Source organism: Manduca sexta, chromosome 8, assembly GCF_014839805.1.
Source record: "Manduca sexta isolate Smith_Timp_Sample1 chromosome 8, JHU_Msex_v1.0, whole genome shotgun sequence".
In the NCBI taxonomy this organism is placed as follows: Eukaryota; Metazoa; Arthropoda; class Insecta; order Lepidoptera; family Sphingidae; genus Manduca; species Manduca sexta.
This window is the reverse complement of record NC_051122.1, coordinates 11,596,381-11,619,715: the sequence shown is the minus strand read 5'-3', so window position 1 is coordinate 11,619,715 and position 23,335 is coordinate 11,596,381. Positions and strand designations below refer to the sequence as shown.

The 23,335-nt window shown below is 35.8% G+C and overlaps 1 protein-coding gene across 1 annotated transcript in view; it reads left to right on the top strand.

Annotated features, from left to right (window-relative positions):
* Positions 1–2,683: 2,683 nt before the first annotated feature.
* LOC115440889 overlaps positions 2,684–23,335 on the top strand; it is a 67,072-nt gene continuing 46,420 nt past the window's right edge. Inside the window, exon 1 of the mRNA XM_037436576.1 lies at positions 2,684–2,711. Within this exon, the coding sequence (XP_037292473.1) occupies positions 2,684–2,711 (28 nt within the window). The remainder of the gene's footprint in view (positions 2,712–23,335) is intronic.

The following is a 23,335-nucleotide window of genomic DNA, read 5'->3' as shown; positions in this document are numbered from 1 at the left end:
TAACCTAGATAATAGAGAATATAGATGTAAAACGTGACGAGCGCCGCGGTTCAGCGAGCGTGAAGCTATAGAATCTTAGTTGAGAACAAATGTTTGTTCAGAAATTTCACGATGTTTCTATTATGGAGAGATAATGAGGTTTTATGAAAACATACACTCACATACATACACACACACTTACGACTTTTAATCCTGAAGGTATAGGCAACGTACCTACTTCCTACTGTATGTATTCCGTCCCATGATGTGATAGCGAGCCTCTCAGAACATCAAGCACAAATTTCAAACCAGCTTATCCTGAAGCAAAACCCTATATTACTGCACGTGCCGGCATTTGATCCCATATATCAAAGCAGTAAATAACTTACGATATTCTATTTTCTCTAGGGCTCGATCGTACTATCTTATTGAAAACAACTGTGATACGATGGTTTTGTTACTGCGTTTCGTAGTGCAAGATATGAAAGACACAAGTTAACAATTTAAGTCATGGTAAAGTGCTACTAATCAAATTATACCTGAATTAACTATCAAAATCTACATTAAATCGAGAGCGACTTAACTGTTAAAGGCAATAAAAAAGCGATTATGAACTTTAGCACGTTGACAAAATGAAAAGACAAAATGAAAAACAAAAAGATCACGGATTTTCAGATATTCACACATCCATGTCTACGGAAATCGATATTAAATTTTACACATCTAAAGACTCGATTTTTATATATTATAACTCTTAAGTGTCGATGTTCACTATGTTAATATTACTAGTGAAGCTAAAAAAACTTTAATTCTGAATCCATAATAAGTCCATACGCGTTTCCAACAAAAAACAAACCATTTATTACTGAAATCCCATGAAAAAAACATCAAGTTATTTACTTTATTCCGTTACTTATTTATATACATAACGTTGGCTAACATCCGAAACATAAATAGAAGCTGGACAAATACAGGACACAAGAGACATTCAAATGTAGACAAACAACGCACACGAGAAATCGTTTTAAAAATAAAAATCACACAACCTCGTGGGACGAGGGTTGCATGTTTAGAATATATTTAAATAAGGATTTTAAAGGTTTTATCGTTTATAAATCTTAACGGTGTTGGTTCATATTATTAAAGGATTTTGTAGATTTTTACTGGTGGTAGGTCTGTCATGTGTGAGAGTCTACCTGGGTAGGTATCACCGCAATGTCTATTTCTGCCGCCAAGCAGCAGTGTGTAGTCACTGTTGTGTTCCGGTTTATACTAAATAATAGATTGTTCATTTTGATTTCATATTAAAAAAAATATGGTCGTAACTAATTTACTCTAGTACTTATTGTTTTTAAACCAATATTTCAAGTCGGACATGCTTCTACAATAATGAGTATTCGTTGTTTTTTTCATGGCTTCCAAAGGCTGTCTGTAAGGCGTTGTGGGAATTAAAAACACCATTTTGTCTTTTTCATTATCACATTGTGGGTACACGGTATTATGATAAATTTTAAGTAATTACATTTGAAATAAGCTGTCTTGGAACGGAAAAATTAAAGCGTGAAGTTATATATAAAGCCTTAAGATCAAAAATTAAACATTTTTTTCGGATTTTATCGCAGTTTTATTTTTAAATTTTTTGCCGACGTTTCACAGTCTTAGCAGCCTTCGCGGTCAAGGGATAGACTGGCAGTCCGGATCGGACTGACTGACGGACAGAAAAATAATTTCATTTTAATTTCTAATATTTGCATAAACAAGAAATCATTACCTAACCTTAAGACCAAGTCACAAAAACGGGCTAACTGGCGAGCCGCACGGCAAGCGCCACGACGGCTCTATCCGCACTGCTCTGTGTTAGGCATCCTTTCTATTTCCCCGTATATTTATCTCGCTCACTCACCGCTGCTGTCGGAAAGCCGCTCGTCGTGCCGTCGTGTTCGGGCGGCGACTTCGTGGCTTGATCTTTAAGCTACGGTCGGATTAGCGGATATTATAGCGTGGAATTTTTAGCTTGTATTATAGCATAGTGCATAACTTTATATACACGTTATAAACAATATACCGAAAATATTTCAATACAAATCTGTACATAGTTACTAATACTTCCTGAAAATAACTATTATTTTGCTTTTTTATATTTACGACAGTAAAATTATCGTACCTGGCGTTAAGTGTAGTGAAGTCCAAGAAATTGTCGTCAAGCAAGAGATAATGTATCTCTTGATGGTCGGGATTTAAAATTACGTATTTAATGTAGCGTGCACGCTTAAGAAAACGCATCACTTCATTATCCGCTGCAGTTACTTTAGCACGCCACGCTGCACGCCCCGCCCATCTGACTGTGATCCGCGAAAACAATTATCTTCCTTTAATAACTTGGGAACAATCACAAAAATAATATTTCATTGAACAGAAGTTTATTTGTACTTCCAGTTTGTAAGACTTCAGTTTGTAATTGTGTTTCTGAACAAATTGATAAATATTATGTAATGAAATTATATTTATTTTAATACACAAGCTTATAGCTCCTGCCAGCCAAGATTGGTGGCGTTGTTTTATAAAAACCAAATCCTACTGGAATATTAGGTTTCTAGGAAGTGCTACCACGTTTTTACATTAGGTTTCTATAAGAAAAGTATTATAAAAAAAAAATCTAGCATATACAACGTTATGGATCCCACCTAATCGAATTTCTGTCACAATGGCCAGTATCAACGGAGATCGGCCAGGTACGCAGTAGCTATTATAGTGCACAAGTGTGTGTGCAATACATAGGTGCACTCTCTGTTCCTTTACTTTCATAATCCGTTGAGACAACAATTCGACATGACCGGAGAACGATCAGGCGCAGTATCAACGGCTTTACGTATTTTCCGAGGCAAGGGGGTATCACACTGCCAATTACCTGACTCCAAGCTGCGACTGAGTCATTTTTAAGATCCAAGACCCAGCCACAATTATCTTTGGTCTGACTTGGGATTCGAACCCATGACCGCGTACGCATTACAACTACGCCACCTAGGCAGTTATAAAAAACTACAGCTTCATTCGATCTGTATCTTTTAAACTATATCTACAAAAGTCATATTCACCTATTCTATAATTTCATACACAAGAACAAACTAACATAATCTTGCATTATTAGTAAGGATAACTAATATTTTTTACAGACCTCTACTAGCATCGAATTGGTGACCTACTTTCCATGCTACTTTTGCAACAGAATCGTCATTTTTTTGTTTCGTTTTGCATATCACGGTCCCTCGTGGGCGGATGTTGTACAAGATTTACGAGCCTTGTTAAAAGTAATGGATGGAAAACTGCACGTTAAATTTGGATGCACGGATATGTTGATAAAACAAAATCTGATAGTTTGTTGTTTGGGTATAGGAATTTTGTGCTAGGAGTTTATCGTGGCTTCGCCCGAGTATAAACCTTTCCCGTTACAAAATTCTCTAAATCTATTGGAAAATCAGAATAATTATTTCCTACAAGAGGGAATTACCGGGACAAAACGTATACAATATAATTCAGGACACCGTCTACCCATGTAGCAAATTTCACCCAAATCCGTTCAGCTGTTTCTGCGTTTACTTTTAACAAACATCCAAATATATTCACAAATTTTCACCTTTATAATATTGTATAGTAAGAAATAAGATTATGCTTATTCAAAAATATTCTATCTGGTATTGGACTCCAACATTCTATTGGTAAAAACATCCGAAATAAACCCTTCTAGATGAATTGCGTGTCTGGATCAACTATATAAAATGTTTTGAGTTAGGCAGACAGAGGCGCAAGCCTTCTGTTGCAAATATAAAAAAAAAGTCATACCTTAATATGCAGTAATTTAAAGTGTATATTTTTTTTATCTGGCCACGTTGGATAAAGACTTACTCTCTTATAATTTCCTTTCAAACAAAATAGACGTGTTTTATTTTACCCCCATCTCCTAGTTAGCTTCTAAATTAGTTAGCTGACGATATAATATGATTTTTATAATATTTACGTTTATGTTTCTGGGGTTAACACCGCGTATATTCATTTGTATATAAATCGCACGAATAAAAAAGGTAAGTAGTGCAATAAATTTTCTGTAGAAGTATAAAAAAAAACAATATCATTTTATAAAGACAGTTTTATAACTAAAAAACATCACTAAATATTATATTTATTTAAGTCTATTTATTTATTGTTATAACACTATGTAAAAATGTTTATTTGACTATCACTATTTACACGATATTTACAAGAGTCTGTGTATAGTAATTAGCTAACATTATCACAAATTAACGAAATTAGCACTACTTCATAATTTAACAGTATTTTATAACCAGATTTACTACTACGACTACTATGTATAGAGATTTCATGATAAGTGTATGATTTAGTCATCTGAATGAGCATTCCTCTTAATTTAGTCGGTAAAATAATAATAACCGTTCTAATAAAGCCTCTAATAAAGCGTAATCAAAATCCATTCCAGGTATCTTAGATTTATTCCCGTAATAAATAATATATATAGGCATTTCTAATTATTAGGATCTACATAATAGCTCAGTCTGTTGTCTCGTTCCTGAGAAATGGTTAATAAACCCGATGACATCTCCGCTCCCCCACGATTGCGAACAGGTACGGATTTAGGGGTTTATTCCTGGCGGCATGGGTCCTACTACACATATTGCATTTTATAATATAATTTGATGGAAATATTTCCTGTACACTGCTATCTGAATCGTATAGGCAATTTAGGGTATGTAAAGAGTCCTTATAACCTTAGACGTGGTTTTGATTTTTATGATAGAGTTGGGAATGATGACGTTAATGAAGATTCTGACATTTTTGTAACTTCAAAATATTTACTTTATAAACCATTGCTTAATTTGGTATTCCAAGAAAGTTAAGTGTCCTGGACATACAATTATACTCGGAAAATGTTGCCGTTGAGTGTCCGCCATGTCACATAATTATCAGAGAGAATTAAAGTGATTCCTTTACGTTAATTTCTAAGTACTATCACTTTTGTGAAACTTATTTTTAGTAAAAAACGTCTAGATCTCGACATAATTTTCAAGGAAAATTAAGTCGATCGCTTTACATTAATTTCTAAGAACGACTTTTGTGAAACCTATTATCAGTAAATAATATCTAGCTTTATATAAAGCAATATATCCATAGGGGGTCACGAGCCCCGTAGTATGTGTCTCAATCCGTACCAGATTACCGCAAACATTAAGCTGAAATGAGATCGTTTGCCACACACCGAATTACTTGCGGCTCCTAAATTCAGTTCGCTAGATGAAACCAGTTTAATAACGAAAGACTAGAATATAAAAAATAAAAATACTGTTTGCTGTATGAGCATTTTAGGCAGACATTAAACTTTATAGTTAGTTATAGTCCGGAAATTGCGACCAAATTTGTGCTCCTAAAGTTATTACTAACTAGCTTTTGCTCGCGGCTTCGCCCGCGTGAAGGAGTTTTCGGAATAAAAGTCCCAGTATATATTTTCCCGGGATAGTAGCATATAACCTTCCCAGGGTCTTATACTATCTCCATACCAAATTTTGCTTTCTTATACCACGTCTTATGTCACGTCCCGATCCCGTGGGAACGGGATAAAAAATCCTATGTCCGTCTCCTGGTTCTAAGCTACCTCTCCACCAATTTTCAGCCAAATCGGTTCACCCGTTCTTGAGTTATAAATAGTTTAACTAACACCACTTTGTTTTATATATATATTAGATTTTATGTCGTTGTTATATTTGAAATGTGTCACAAGATGTCACAGTGTCCGTGGATATTAATATGAAACTTATTTATAGGAAATATACTAATATGCGCATTAAAAACGTGCAAATCACAACATGGAAGCATTATGAAGTAATTTACATTGGTGTTTTACTATTTAACAGTATATCGAGTAATCATCGCATACGCTAAAGTTTTGTAAGAAAATCTGGCCAATGTCCGCTCTATATAATCTTAGAACTCTTTGTTTTTAGGACATAGATCAACAAATGTACGTGAGCTAGCTAATGTTAAGATTTCTATAGCCTATAAACTTCGAAATTATCAGAAACATCATGAATGCAATAGTCGACATAAATAGCGATTTGGTTCTTTAATATAAACAAGCTTCAAAATGATTTTCTGGTAGATGTACTGAATTTTATTTAGAATTGTTAAACATTTATTTGTAACATGCTAAACTTTATATTAAAGACAGAAATTTATCATACATGTAATCTAACTAATAACAAACACGTCATGATTAAAATTTTTAAACAAACATTACCATTAACATCATCATCATCATCATCATCATAAATCGCAGGATGTCCACTGCTGAACGTGGCCTATAGGAAGCAATCCACATTCATCGACGTCCTGCGACTTTCATTAGGTGATCTGTCCACCTCGTGGGTGGACGTCCGACGCTGCGCTTTCCACTTTACCTTAACTTACATTTAAAATATGGTATTTTTATATTAAAAACTAATTGTTGCAAGTATTCGTTCTGTTTTCATAAACGTTTAGTGAATAAACTATATTATAAAACAACATAATTTGTAACGTAAGCATTTACAATTTTTCGCAGCAGAAACGGGAAATTTTCGTACTGCATTCCAAACAAATTGGTTCTTCGCACGGAAAACATAAATGAAATGTTTTTCTCCTTTCTTGGGCGCACAGGTGAAACATGTCTTCAAGTTTATCTGATTGAAATATGTTTGGTATATTGATGTTCGATATTCAAATTGAATCCTTGATGTTTTTATCAGTGTGATCATTTTAGCGCGATGTTTCATATACGGTTTTGTTAGTTGTACAGTACTCTTAGTGCCGGCGCTAAGTGGCGGGGTGCAGCGCCGAGTTTTTTTTGCTGTCAAACTATTATCGACATTGTCTTTATTGAAATAATATTCAAAATCAATTAACACAATTAAAAATTGCCCTTAGAATGTGCCAAAAAATACAAGACTGTGTCGTTTTATTGGAATTGGTTGAGAGACTAACACGTGGCTGTTTTTTTTTTTTTTTTTTTTTTTTAACGTAGGTAAATCATCAGATGACTATCTCCCGCCTTGGGATGGGCGGGAGGGCGTGTCAGACTTCTACTGACTAAAAACCTACGGTGTTCCCATCCTTTGCTTATGTGCCTAGGTCCAAGATCCGATGGCATTGAAACCTAGGCAGGTACCGGCCCTAAAGGGCCCCGTCAATGACACTGACACTGCTCTTCGAGGCGCGCGTGGAACACTACGCGCCGTACACACGGGCCGTTGGGGTGTTTCGGGCGACGAGCTACCCAATGCTCGTCACCCGACGTTCCGCGCCTACGGAGGCTGACGATCCTCAGCAGACGTTCGACGCCCGCGTCTTGTACGTCTGCCGTGGCGGATGGGACGTTGGGCGCTTTGGCGCCGTTGCCGTCCCGCCACCTCCTTTGCGAGCATCACGTCCTCGCAGAAGGAGGTGACTGCATCCCACTCTCTCTCGCCCCGGAGCATGGCTTCTACCAGGCCCCGACGCGAGAGGTCTCCGCCACCGATGGCCGTTGCGAGAACACGGCGGTGCTCAGCCCAAGCTGGGCACACCTTCACCGTATGCTCCACCGTGTCCTCCGGCCGATCCGCACAGTACAAACACGCGGGCGTATCTTCCACCCGGATCCGATACAGGTACCTGCCGAAGCAGCCGTGACCGGTCAGTACCTGCGTCGTCCGGAATGAGAGGACGCCGTGACGTCTCGTCAGCCACACCTCGAAGAGGGGACTTACCGCCGCTATCGTGGCGTGCCCAACACGTGGCTGTTGCATTGGTTTCTCCATTAATCACAAACATCAAAATTACATTACATTGACCTACAAGTCGTGTTATTGGGACGTTTTTGCATTGCCTTGAATGACGAGACGAGATTGCCGTTCGCCTGATGGTAAGCGATACGACTGCCCATAAACAACAGAAACACCATCCTACATCTTTAATTACAAAGTATTATTTGGTATATAACTACGCTCGTCATCCCGATACGTGAGATGTTAAGTCTTATCATATCCAGTAGTTACACTGGTTACAATGTCCTTTAAACTGGAACACAACAGTGACTACACACTGCTGCTCGGAAGCACATTTACTGGGGCTTCTATTTCAATAACTTGAAACGGCTTTCACTTATTTATGGGTGATTACTCAAACTAATGACCTATGCGTTCCAAGCAGTTATATCCATTTTAAAATATAGCTAAAGACCAACTCTGCGTTCTACTAGCAGGGTAGTTATTTAAGCGTCGTTGATCAAGTAGGTCAACTTCAATCTTTATTTCCTTGTAATATGACATAATTTCGGATTCCTTAATCACTTTGTCGATACTCTAAGTATGATGCAACATATTCATGCGACCTTACAAGTATGCAGAGAGGTGAAAAATATTTTAGTAAAAGTATTTAAATACAAAATGCAAAATACGTAATTTCAAAATAGGTTTTCCAAATAAAATAGCTTAGTACTTATTTAAGTGATTTTAATACTAGTATTTGTTCAAAGATGCAGAACTTGATAAACTGGTATTAATTTTTTTTTATATTTGGATATTTGTACAAGGATTCTAAAGCATTGTTTTCATCTTTTAAATATTGTAGTGTTTCCAGATCTAATGTAGTCATCGCCATTGACCTCAAATTTGTATTAGACGCAATGTTGGCATATTATTGTTCTTGGTGACAATGGTGATCACATTAAGGATTACAATCAGTACGTTCATAAATAAACTAATTTTGAATTTTAAGAATGAATAATTAAAACAATGAATTAAAAATGTAACGAAACTATTTTGTATCTTACAAATATAAATATTCATATACAGTATTTCAAATAAAAATACTAAATAAATTTCGAAAAAAGTATTTAAAATGTAAAATAAAAATAGGTATTTTGTATTTAAAATATATGTATTTCAAATAATTAACATATCTGTTGGTATATGAATGTGATGCTGATGGTAGGATGTATTTTATATCCGCTAGGATAACGACAGTACACAAGGTGTTAAAACCTACCAATGTGGCGCACGTAAGTGTCGCGTTCCGGGATCTGCCTGTGTATAGTGGAAAATTAATATTTCCAACTCCTCCCTATCTTTCTATTTGATTAATTTCGTTGCGGGATAATGACATATTAGTTTTCCCTGAGACTCGCCAAGCTTCACTGCTCGGTGTCATAAAATGCGTGCCACTGCTGATCCTGGCTTACAGGAGTTGTAGTGGTGGGTGTGAGGGCGGGAAAGTCTCTATGTATATGCAGTTCCATCAGGCTGGCATTATTGTGTCGACTGTCAAGGAGTAATCATCTCTCGTCAGTGACATTCTAGTGGACCCCACTCCACTTACCATCAGGTTGAGACACTTGCCATGCCCATACAAAAAATGTATAATATGGAGGAATTATTAAAAACTAATAATATACAGAATATTACAAGAAGACGCTACGTTTTCATCGCTTGCTTTTGCTCGAATATAATGGTATGCTGCATCTGATTATATACCGTAAGTTAATAATACCTTAAGGTACAATATGCAGAAAATACTTGCAAAAAGTATAATGCAAAGTGAAATAACGATCTGTGTGTATTCGCTTTAAACAAATGTTCGGAGTAAGCAATTAACCTGTTTTATTCATGCGGGTGTAATATTTCTTTCGCTAGTGTATTTTAACGTAAATGAATATTATTTATGGATTGAAAATTACACAAAAATGTTGAAGAAAGAAAAAAAGAAAATAAATTTATTTTGCAACAAACGCAAGTTACATACACATAACAAACAAACAAGCGAAACAGACAAAAAAAACTTAAAACTATGTTTGTCAGAGAAAAGGCACCAACTCAGCAATATACTGACAGTGAAGCCAGCGCTGATCTTCCGTTGGGCTGTTTGTTGGGTTATCATTCGATAATATTAAGCAGTTGGTTAAATATACATACATTTCAATATCTACAGATATTTTAAAAATTGTCCCTCGTATTATCTTTTACAAAAATCACAAAAAAAATTGAAAAAGAATAAAAACCCATTTCTAAGAGCAATAACTGCATATTGAAGAAGCTTTTAATAAAAAACTAATGCGAGTTATTGCGCACCGAGGGTTCCGCACTAACTTGTACATAAGGTTTTTAAGTAAATACATACAGCTTTCAGTTTTTTCTTTTACGTGTGCTGTAAGATATAGTTTCTTTCTATATTTCATGATCATAGTTAAACGGGAAGTACTTTATAGGTTTTCATTTCCTTATGAAATCGAAAAATATGCGAAAATATGTTACATAAATGGACATATCTTTTGATCGCGTTGACTTACAAGTTTGATTTGTACACATCCAAGAAGCCGTAGAATCTTTGATATAAACAATGAATACCTTTACGCGTTCCCGAAAAAAAGATTTTTGACAAACAGACGGACAACAAAGGGTTCTTACAGGGATTCCTTTTGAAATACGGAATCCTAAATACGAAACAATGAACTACAAACTCGCTCACTATACGTAGGCGCAGAATTGGAGGCAGTTTCGCTAAAAGCCCGAGGAAGCTATTGAACGCACCTGCCTTGCTGTTAACTCCTACTTAAACTTTATATGAGTTTGGTAACAAATGTTGGGTGTATTACTCACATTTTCATCTCCTTGTTTATATTAAGAGCCTTTGAAATCTTTATGAAACTATGCTTTAATGCAGGAGTGCATTTTACGGGGCTACAGGAAATTGTGCGGTATTTCGTATATATTATTTCGGCAGTTCGTACTATATTATAGGTGGTAGCGCTTTGACTGTCTCGGTGGCGTAGCTGTAATGTGTACGTGGCAGAAGTACGACTATCGCGCTGAGGTCTTGGGGTCGAATTCCGGGTCCGGTTATAAATAATTCTAACTAGATTTTTCCATTTTAAAAATTACTTAGTCGCAACTCGGAGTCATGAAGTTAGCGAGGTGATACCCCCGTGCCTCGGAAAGCGCGTAAAGCCGTTAGTCAATAGTCCTGCATCTGATCTCTCTCCGGCCATGCCGTCTCACTGGACTATAAGAGTGATGGAACACAGAGTGAACTTGTGTATTGCGCACTTTTGCACTATAATATCGATTGGCCGCCATGATCAGAATTCGAATTGCAGATATTCATTTTTAATACGCTACTAATATCCAATTAATCAATATCTTAGTTGTAATCATAAGGATACACGAAACATATTTAATTGACTTAAAACGATCATCTCACGTAAGGTAAAAAATAGAAAATAGACAAAAGTGATTGTTAGGAAATAGGCAGAGCAATACAAGGAACACTAGAGCTAATTTACACGTAATAGAGCGGGTGAGAGGAGACGTGACCCGAATGGACGAACACTAGCTGCGTGTGGTTTCTATTATCTCAGCGATTTGATATTGACAATTGGGTAACCTTTAAAAGTTGCACACTACAGAGAATTTAAATTACTACACGGAGATTTAGTTTAAAGAATTCGCTTGTAAATGTTTTACGCACCGAAATAATTTAACAAATTAGGCCTAAAATTGATGAAAATGTTTACAAATAAGTCCTTTCAGATTATAATTTTATAAGATGTACTTCTTTTATATCATGGTTGTCACCGTTTATTAATCGGTGCCTTTGCCAATGTCCAGTAATTATAGCCGATACAAAACAAAATGTGACTATAAAATCAGGTCACCATTTAAAAAAAATAACATATTCAGACTTACTTATAATCTTGTTTTAGCGTTAAGAAGTGGTTAAGAATTGCTTAAATAGCTGTCAAACACATCACCGGTTTCCTAGTTTAAACCTTATTAAGAGGCAAGATGGCGGGTTTTGACTTACAGCTGATCGAGTTAATTTGTGTTTTAACTAAGCATAGCTTTGCGAAATTTTTATAAGTATGACTGATAATTTATAGATCTTCTATTCGACTGTGATAATGGAGATGGCAGTAAGTCAAAGTCGGCCAATTTCTTATTATTGATTTGAAGTGTTCGTTAAACGAACTTACTTCCTATCTAGGGTTCATACACCTACGTAAATTATAAATGCAGTTGTTTGATAAACAGCAGTAAGAACGATAATATAATCAAGTTACCCACGTAATAGAGCCAAGACCGCCTTTTTTGATTTCTGCTATATCCCTTACCAGGGCAGTATTGCTTTTGTTTATGAATAGTATAACCGGGTATTCAGTTAGTTTATATTTATTAAACAATATAATTGGGCACATACAATGCCTATTAAAACAATATTTGGCAAGTAAATAGGGACTGCGCGCGAGTCGCGGTGGTGAATCTACGCGACGTAGGCGCGCGCACGAAAGTCCTCGCTCGACTGGCCAGTGGCGTGGGTCGGCACGGCGTCGTAAGGGGAGAGTTGGCGGAGAGCGGGGGTAATGGCGCGCTCGCGACGTAGTAGTACCTACAAGCGGCCGCACCGATGCCCGTGTACCTACCAACTCGTTATAATCTGTTTTTATTAAGTACATTTTTAAAACGTTATTTGTCAAATGTCATTGGTTATAATAGTTTTTAATAATGACACCTTTTTTTATTCATTTCTACAATCAATAATATCTTTAGTATGAATTTATTCAATTTTATTATTAATATTAATACCCTAGATCATTAAAGAAATCAAAAACGTATTTAAATCTACATTTCTTGTTTAATGCATGCGTGATAGGGCATGAGCAATGCTTCACTTCACAACACGCCAGGGAAACATTAATGATAATACGCTTTTTATTATTCTGAACGGAACGAAAGAAATGTTTTAAATTACAATTACAGTAGGCAGTAAATGTTACATTAAGGTATAAAAAGAGAATTGGTAAGGTATACACACGGTCAGATAGATGCCAATGACAGAGACAGCGCTATACGATGTCAAAAATTACTCGTTATCTCTTTTTAAATCCTATCTAATATTTTTTGGATTGCAGTGAAAAAAAAATATCTGTTAAATACTTTTTTTATCAACATTTTTTCACGACATAGTACCATCACAGTTGAGAACAGCCAAGAGAGATACCAGTTTAAAAAAAAAAACATCAATGACAGTGTTGCCAATATATCAAATATAAATAGTTGTAATTGTGTATATTCTAAAAAAAATATTGCTTAGCATGACGAGATGAGCTTTCCGTTCGCATGATGATAAGCGATACGACCGCCCATACACAATAAAAACACCATCCAACATCTTCAATTACAAAGTATTGTTTGGTATTCCATTGCGCTCGCCATTCTGAGACATGAGATGTTAAGTCTTATTATGTACAGCAGTTGGCTACAATGTTCCCCAAACCGGAACACAATAGTGACTACACCCTGCTACTTGACGGCAGAAAAAGACATTGCGGTAGTACCTACCCAGGTAATATAACAACAATATTCAATACCTAGTATATTTTGGATGTTTCTCACAATATAGTAAATTTTTCTGTTTCTGCAATTTTATAAAGACGAGGATGTGTATATACTAAATATTTAGTTAATTTAAAACCAGAAAAAACAAATACATCAAGCTTTATTCAAATAATGCTATTTGGTATATTGAACATTTTCTCATAAAAGAGAAATGTTATGGAGAGAAATACGTAACTGACGATCGGATGTTGATGCATCGTGTAAATTGTCAGTAAAGCAATGCTTTACGTTTTATTATCGGATTTAAATTGAACGTTTGATGAAATGAAACGGTTGAACCTGTAAAATGTTTAACATTATTTAAATTCCGTCAATAAACTCTACCAATATTTCGGAAAGCAATTCTCACCTGAGTAGAATGGGCAAGAATCTCTAGTACTCTTGTAAAAATCAATTGAAGACACAAATTATAATGCATAAAAAAGAATACATTTAGTTTTATTTTATTATTATCTTTACTGCAATGATTCGCAGTGATCCAGGTGAACCCCCAGGGGTCCACGGAAGATTCGACGGGAGACTACGTTGGAGTGACCTAAAATTAAGGGTTTACAATTCGTAAGCGGTGGTGAAAGTTTGTTTGGTTTTGATAGTAATGAACTAAAATGTTGACTTGACTTCACCTATCAATGTAAGCAGATAATATGCAAATGTAACATGTAAAAATTGCATATTCTTGGAGAATATGGTAGAAATTTAACTGCAAGGGGTTTACCGGATACACCAAAATTTTGAAAGTGGTCTATGAGAAAAAAGAGTGGAAACCTCTGAGTCTACAGCATGATGTTATTCATAATATTGTATGTTGCGACACCGGTGACTTTCTCGGTTTAAATAAAATGGTAATAAATCAATATACCTTTTCGTGTAGGCAAGATGGGTATTGGGTTGACGATACCTTTAAATTTCAATCTAAAATCCAAGAAGCAAACAATTACAAAACACTAATCCTATTATCTGATTGCCTCAGTGGGGTTAGCCCGGTTTCGAATCCCAATTTAAAATAGTGGTATTGGATTTTTCTGCTTAGTTCCAGTCTGGTTATTTATGCTCGATATGGCGATGCCTATAACATCATGGGATGAGACAATGCGAATAGTGGGTATCCTGGTTCCAGCTTAGACTACTTAATTGTATGCGTTGTAATCTTACTATGCTCCTATTCCGTAGTTGTTCACATAATCTAGGTGTTCATCGAATCTTTGCCTACGTTAAAATCCATTCTCGCCACAAAATCGCTGTAATAAAATTCCACCATTTCCCATGGGAGCAAATTATTTTAATAAAAAGTAGCCTATGTTCCAGAACATGGTGTACCTGTGGGCCAGAAAGATCAGCGGTGTTTATTTCTCACAAACATCCAAACATAAACTTTTGAAATTATGAATTAGTAAGTAAGTATTAAGTAAATATTAGTAAGATAAAAGCAAGCTTGTATCATATTGAATAATTATTGAATACTGTACTAAACTTGACTTCAAACCAAATAATTCGAAGAGGGTAGTTGTTAAAAGTTGAGTGTAGGTCAAGCCTTAATCCCAAGCTCAGTCTATACTGAGATCGCGTGTCAGCGTCGCATTTAAAACGAATTCAACTTCTCGTTTCTTTATTTTGCTATTTTCATTTCGATTATTGGATCAATCGTTTTTTCTGCGTTTGCCTTTTGAGTTGTTAAAGATTGGAGATTGTTCTTTTATTGGTTTTTGTATGATTGATGATATGAATCGGTTTTATTGTCTTTTTGAAATTGTCTTTTGCTTAATGCATTAATATTTGAATTGCAATGAGATAGATATTATGAAAGAATAAGAAAAAAATTACAAAAGATTAAGCCGCCTTCAAAAACCACTTAAAACCGAAAGATGATTTCACATAACAGGTATATACTGTTTACATAATATGTTTATATATGTAAAAAATAGACTCCATCAAACCGAACATAACTAAACCCAATGCAAAAACATAACTTAAAACGTCACAAGAAAAGAAAATTCGCAATTTCGTTTACTTGGACTACATAGGTAATTATTCAATCGTTTTTAGTTTTACAACCAAGCTACTGGAGCGATTTAAAAAAATATGGGACCAATGTGGAGGTATATTCTTTCGAATGGAAAAATAATTTTCCAAATCGGATCAGAAATGAGCGTGTTCTGATGTAACAAAAATAAATAAAAAATACACGTCCAATAGATAACCTCCTCCTTTTCTGGAAGTCGGTAAAAGGTAAATGTATATTAAAAACTTTTCACAAACTTACTTCAAAACAAAACGTTGTTGTTGAAGTATTTAATCTACTCCCTCCCAGTAGACTTCAGCAATATAGGCTAGCAAGAGGTAAAGGCGATGTCACAGGAAATTGCCGAGATCGATACCTCTACTTCAGTGCTTGTGTCACAATTTCTGAGTAAAAGCTAGTCACACAAATGTATAAAGCCAAGTACAAAACACACATCCATGGTACCAGATGAATTGCAAAAAAGTACTATCTATATTACCTGCTTTATACGATAACTGACAAGACTTAATTGAAAATTTAAAATCAAACTATTTTTCGGATTTTATCGCGGTTTTAATGTTTTAGTTTTCTCCCAACGTTTCGAAGACTTTGCAGCCTTCGTCGCCATCGAGGGGACTCGGTCCCGCGATAAAATCTGAAAAATAGTTTAATTTTAATGTCTAACAGTCGTGTAAAACATATGAAATCAATACTTGAAACTTGTGAACCAGGCCAGTAGTCTACAAATTTTTTAGAACAGTTACCAAGTCGGGGCTCCTTTCCGCTGGATAAGGATTTTTTGGACTGCCTCGGTGGTGCCTGTTATTATTGCAATGCTGAGGTCTCCGGTTCAATCCCCGGGTCAAGCAAAGTGATATTGGGGTTACTCATTATCAGCACGGAGTCTGGAATTTGTGTCAGGCCTGGCGATAGGCTCGCCTCTTATCATGGGACGGCATACGTACGGCGGAGAGAGGGATAAAAGGTGTGAGAGTGTATGTAAAATTTTTACGTTTATGGACCAAAATATTACAAGTTTTAACTCGGTTATAACATAACATAGGGTTCAATAAAAATTCCGAACGAAATCTATATATATAAAAGAAAGTGGTGTTAGTTACACTATTTATAACTCAAGAACGGATGAACCGATTTGGCTGAAATTTGGTGGAGAGGTAGCTTAGAACCAGGAGACGGACATGGGATACTTTTTATGACATAAAACGTGGTATAAGAAAGCAAAATTTAGTATTGAGATAGTATAAAACCCTGGGAAGGTTATAGGCTACTATCCCGGGAAAATATATGGTGGGACTTTTATCCCGGAAAATTCCTTCACGCGGGTGAAGCCGCGAGCAAAAGCTAGTAAAGGATAAAAAAAACTCGAGTCCAATAAATAATCTTCCACCACTTTTCTTATATTTCACTAATCTATATATCTTGTAGCTATTCGCTATGACACTTCAAAGACCTGGCAGAAATCTGACGTTCGATGACGCCTATTCAGGACAAAGTTACTTGATATACATTGGCTGATCCTGCGCTCACCCCATCTCCAAGTTAAACTAGCCTGAATCAATTACGAACTCATGGTATATTGAATATGAAGACTTACACTACTTGATATAAGATTCAATATGGAGAGTCATTCAGACATTGCGTTAATAAATGATACATAGGCATTCGTCTTTATCTGCTAACGCTATGCTAAAAATCATCCATGAATGACGCATATTTTCAACAATAATCCCAGTTTTATTTTTCTGATTATTTGATCATTTTGCAGTTTAGTGCGAATATGGCGTGTGCGTGAGTGTATTTCTGACTGAAAGTCTGATGTTGCCGCGAATTCTCTAAGAGTAGTAGAAGTGGTATTAGGAGTGTAAAATTAAATTTACTTTGTTCAAAACTTACATTATTATATTACATCTACTGTTTGAGTAACTCATTGTAATATTATTTTCAAGAAGATAAGTATATAGTCTGAGCAGCGATAGCCTAGTTGTGTGTGGAACGGACTGCCGAGACGAATGTCCGCAGTTTCAAATTTTAAGGGTACCTACACACCTCTGACTTCTAAAATTATGTGTGTATTCTTTGTGAGTTATCGCTTGTTTTAACAGTGAAGGAAAACACTGTACGCTAATCTGCATAGCTGAGAAGTTTATATGAACTTTTTTGGGTGTGTGAAGTCTACCACGCCGCACCAGGCCAGGGTGGTAGACTAAGGCCAAATCCCTCTCAGTAGTAGAGGAGGCCCGTGGGCGGCATGGAACAGTATATAATACAGGGCTGATATTAAATATGTGGTTCTATTTAGTAGGGCAATGCTAAAATTACATACCGCAGGGCTGATATTATTAAGTATATAGTTCCATTTAGTAATAACAATGCTAAAATTACCCTGTATACTGCACGAATGTTATTCACAGATACATTACCAACAGAACATTGTTTTCCTTTCGGGTCTTTCTTCGACAATATAAATAAAGAAGTAACAAGCGTCTCTTACTACCTCCTTAGGTTAGATAAAGAAGCGATGATACTCCAAGGACGTTGACCGTTGAATCGATTTTATCGACGGACATGCTATTTATGTCATGTCCATACTTATTACATACATTCGCTGGTGTTTGGACATTTTATATCCGCCCGGATAGCGAACACCGTACAAGGTGTTAAAACCCGCTAAAGTGGCTCACGTAAGTGTCGTGTTCGTGATCAGCCTGTGTGTATCCGGTTCCAACATGCCAGCATTATTGTGTCGACTGTCGAGGGGTAATCATCTCTCGTCAGTCGACATTATGTTGGACCCCACTCCACTTACCATCAAGTCCAGTGGGGTTACTTTACGGTGCACGTATATAAAAAGTTTTGCCATTGACCAATTTGGAACAATAAACATCGTAATAAAAAAAATCACTGAGCTACTAACCTATTACTGTTCATACTATCGTAACCAATATACAATTACATTTGAAATAACACAATTTGTGCCCGATATAGCGAAAGGCTATTCCTATAGAATCATGAGACGGAAATCATATTATGGTGAAAAGAGGGACACTGCTGTGTACCCTGAGTCTGAATACTGAGTCTCACCTGTGACCATGAAGGCTACAGTCTTCAAAACGTTGGAAGAAAACTATAATATAAAAAACCTAGATTATATCCGGTAAAATAGTTCTATTTCAAAGAGCGTACACAAATCACACCTCTGCCTACCACTTCAGAGATAAAAGGCGTGAGGTGTGATTCTTTAAAATACCACATTAAAAATAATAACCCTCAAGCCATTAATATTAAGATAACAAATTCAATAGCTTTAGTTTCAATACAATCATGATAAATTAAGTACTTGTCAAACGACCTCCGTTATTTCGGGAGCCATTTTGCAATCCCTACTTTTATGATGGCTATACGCAATGAACCTTTACTTAATACTATGAATTCCTTTGTACACAAACTTATCAACGTCGTAAAACCTTCATATCATTCACTAATCAGGGGACAATAAAAGAATCAACCCCCAATAAACCCTTAACGGACCCTTTGTATTCGAAAAGAGGACATTTCAAAACCTCTGAAGACGGCAAACAATAGATGCCATTACAGTTCTGACCTTAAAACTTGTGTGTAAGGTTTAGTTTGGGTGGACTAGTTTGTGACAACTTTCAGATATTTCATAACGTATAAATTCAATAAAGGGATGTTTCTGAAGTGTTCCTATCTTACCTTATTGATACAAAGGCCGGGGACTTAGGTTGCGAAATTCTTAAAGTTCTGGGACCTGGATACGATATTAAAAAAATATTTTGGGAGTATCTAGGTTTCTTTTACCAATGCTCTGAATTTTTTTTTAATAAAACCTAGAATTGTTTAAGATTAAAATGAAATGTATGCATCATATGGCTATAGTCTTTAATGGAGGTAGTTCAACAGCGGAGAATAACTGTAATAAAATCTATAATTGTTGGCGATGAAACTAAAATTTATGCATCATATGCTATAGTCTTCAAGCAAGCTAGTTCAACAGTAGACGTCCTGTGCCTGATGATAATTGTGATGGAAATTAATTAGTCTCTTATGACATCATATCATAAAACATTAATGGAGGCAGTTTAGCAGTAAATTTCTGTGCCTGATGATGGCGATTAATTAGCCTCCTAATATCATAGGCTAGAATAACATCAGAAACCCTTGTATTATTTACAACGCTGTCTATCCCCTAAAAATACGACTGAGTAAGTACAATTATCCAGCTTAGAATATAGAAACAACTTCTGTATTCTGAGCTCAGCTGCACTATATTGATTTTTACCTACACCGATAAAATATCGTGAGGTTTCAATACAGCTACCACTTCGAACATTTTCTTTTAAAAATGGACGTTCTGTTACCTCGAATGCGGTAAAAATGTCTGATACGACATGCTTACGGTTTGATTCTTGTTCTAGCATTTCTCTGACAAATACTTATTTGCAGTTTTATTGGGGACTTCCTAACCGTATGAAATAGAAAGGAGAATAAAGGATATTTTACATTGGCAATAAAGAGCATAAATATGTATAAAAATAAGAAGTGTTTTTTGTAGATTATAACATATGACTTGTGTAATGTCTATTTCTGCCACCAATTAGGAGTGTATAGCCTCTGTTTTGTCCCGGTTTGAAGAGCATTGTAGCCAGTGTACCGACTGAATATAACAAGACTCAACATCGCAGGTCTCAGGATGGCAAGCGCAGTAGAATACCATACAATACTTTATAATTCAAGGTGTTGGATGTTGTTTCTACTATTTATGGACGATGGAATCGCTTACCATCAGGCGAAAGGAAAGCTCGTCTCGTCATTCAAAACAATAAAAAAATATTTAGTAATGGAGTTATTCAATTGCATTTATGGCAAAGCTGGAGTTTTCTATAAAACAGCATCTGTCACCTCATTTTAACCGAGGAGTATGATAACATTGTGTCTTCAAATAAGCCATATAAAACGTAGCTGCATTTTCTGGCTTTTATACCAAACAGTATTGTTGACTACTCAAGTCCTATTTAGTCCCTACTAAACAAAATGTATTTAAAGAGACACTGAAAAGTTTCATGCAATTAGAATGCAAACTTAAAACAAAATTCGAGGCGCGTAGAAATAGTTTCATACTCTGAATTAAAACCATTCTAAATGGAGATCGTTAAATTTGCATACGTTATTTTGGATTTCAATGTAAAATAATCTTGGTGTCGTTGGGAATTATGAAAGGAGTTTTAGTAGAAGGCGAACAAGTTGGTCAATAAATAATTATAAGTGGCCACTAGCCTTCGTGAGACAAAGGAACGGTGTCGACGTTGTTAATGTTTAGGAAATGGACATTTATTAGGCTTTTGAAGATCACTCCTATCTTCTTTACGCAAAACTAAAATCTTCCATCTTATTAGTATGCTTTTTGTAAGACACTGGACGCAATCCGGTTAAACCGGCCCGTTTTCTCTGTAGACATAGTTTAAAAATATGTATATCATGATCTCAGTGTAGGTACTATTATAAATATTTCAGTTAGTAAAATTATTCTACGTGGCATGGCATTAAATACGTGGTCGAAAAGATGTAAGACCGGTATTTAGTCAGTGAGACTTTGCGAGTAATGTTTTAACACAAAGTATTTTACAATTAAGTAACATTTAATTTTTAGAGCAGTTGTAAGCAAAATTCCCGCTAGCTTAACCGTTTTGAAAAGACGCTAAATCCAGCTAAAGCAGTGACGTTCACATCTCCAAAACTAGTATACCTGATCAAAAACTATCCTTCGTAAATTTTCGAATTACTGACGTGAACAAAGAAATATTCCCAAATTTCCACTTTTCTACATAATGTTAACCGATGAGAAAAATTGTTCTAGGTGGTCGTTAGATTTATGCTGACTTATCTTATTGGATATTAGTCTACTCCAAAATAGAATGATACTAAGAATATATAATACTAGCTTTTGCCTACGGCTCCACCCGTGTGATAGTTTTTCCGGGATAAGAAGTAGCCTATAGCACTGAGGAGTAATCTAGCTTTCTATTAGTGAAAAAAAATCAAAATCGGTTTAGTAGTTCCTGAGATTAGCGCGTTCAAACAAACAAACAAATTCTTCGGCTTCGTAATATTAATAGAGATTATACCGATCTGGCTTAATGCAAATTATATTGACCAGTTGCTTTTTATCTAAAAGCAACTGGTCAGGAACAGCCAGAATTGCAAATGTTTACCATTGGTACCATTTGAAATATATAGTTGAAAGATAATATGTTAAACTAGTTTTTGTCACTCCGCCCGCAACTTCGGATTCATGTTTTAAGAAAGGACATTCACCTCCAAATAAGTTCAAGAGTGTACCCTTTTGGGATAAAAAGCAGTCTACCATGTAAATTAAGGACTCAATCTATCTATGTGTTAAGTTCATCCAAATACATTCACCTTTGTTAATGGTAGGATATATTTTATATTCGCTAGGATAGCGATTACCGTACACAAGGTGTTAAAACACACTATAATGGCCCAAATAAATGTGTCGTTACGGGATCACCCTATACATATTCGGTTCCAACAGGCCAGCATAATTATGTCGACTGACGACGGGCCTCTCGTCTATCAGATGCTGTGGAGTCACTTTGCAAAATTGTATACGTTTACTTCCAACAAACGATCAAACTTTGTCATTTTTATTATAGTAAGAATATAAAAATGAAAGATTATCTACTTTCAATCCACCAAGATATCGTTTATCGAATAAAAAAACGGAAAACAACCATCAAACATTACATTATTGGCAACCATCCATCCCCACCTTCCTTCCTCTTTTTATGTCAATCATAATCAATCTTTCGAAAGAGATTCTCGATATTTACTCAATTGGGTTTCTTTTTCCTTGTATTCTATTTGTTTCGGTGTATTGATAACACACTTGTATCATTGAGATAGGCAGACGCGACTAACATTTCGTTATGCTGTTTTTTCTTATATGGCAGGGCAAAGAGACCCCACTGGTACCTACACTGCACCTGATGGTAAGTGGAGTGGAGTCCAATAAAATGTCGACTAACGAGAGATGAACCCCTTGTCAGTCGATATAATTGTGCCGGCCTGTTGGAACTGGATATACACAGGCTTATTGATGTTTCGATCTTATGCTATGGTATGGGCTACTTTCTATTCCAAGGCATCGTTTGAGGGTTTATAGAATTAAGATTGCTCGACCTGGAAATTGAACCTAGGCTGTTTAAGGCACTCACTGGTTTAGTGCCAGTACGACTCTATGAATAAAGTTATAAAAGCAAATCCTACTAATATTATAAATGCGAAAGTTTGTGAGGATGGATGGATGGATGAATGTATGTATGTTTGTTCCACTTTCACGAAGAAAACTACTGAACGGATTTGGATGAAACTACACTAATATTGGTTATACATAAGAATAACACAAAGGCTACAATTTATAATAATTTTGTGTAATTTGGTCATAATATAACAATGCATCAAGTAAGTTGGAAAAAAAATATCCCGGAAAAGTTCTTCACGCGAGCGAAGCCGCGAGCAAAAGCTAGTAGTTAAAACTCTAATGAAATATTGTGTTCAAAATACAACAGAGCAACTTAAAAGCATATTTTGACGCGTTTACAAGAACATTTTTATTCAATATAAAGCCTGTAACACATTCAAACACTTCACCACTCCAACGATATTACCCTGCCGGCTCCGGATAATATAATTTTGTCCTTTTCGAACTTAGTAAGAGAGAAAGAGACAGCACACGCCGTTTACCAAGTGTGGTATTAATTGAAGGGACAAATACGATTACGGCAGATATTAAGAAAGGGATCGGCCGAAACGTTTTATGCGGCCG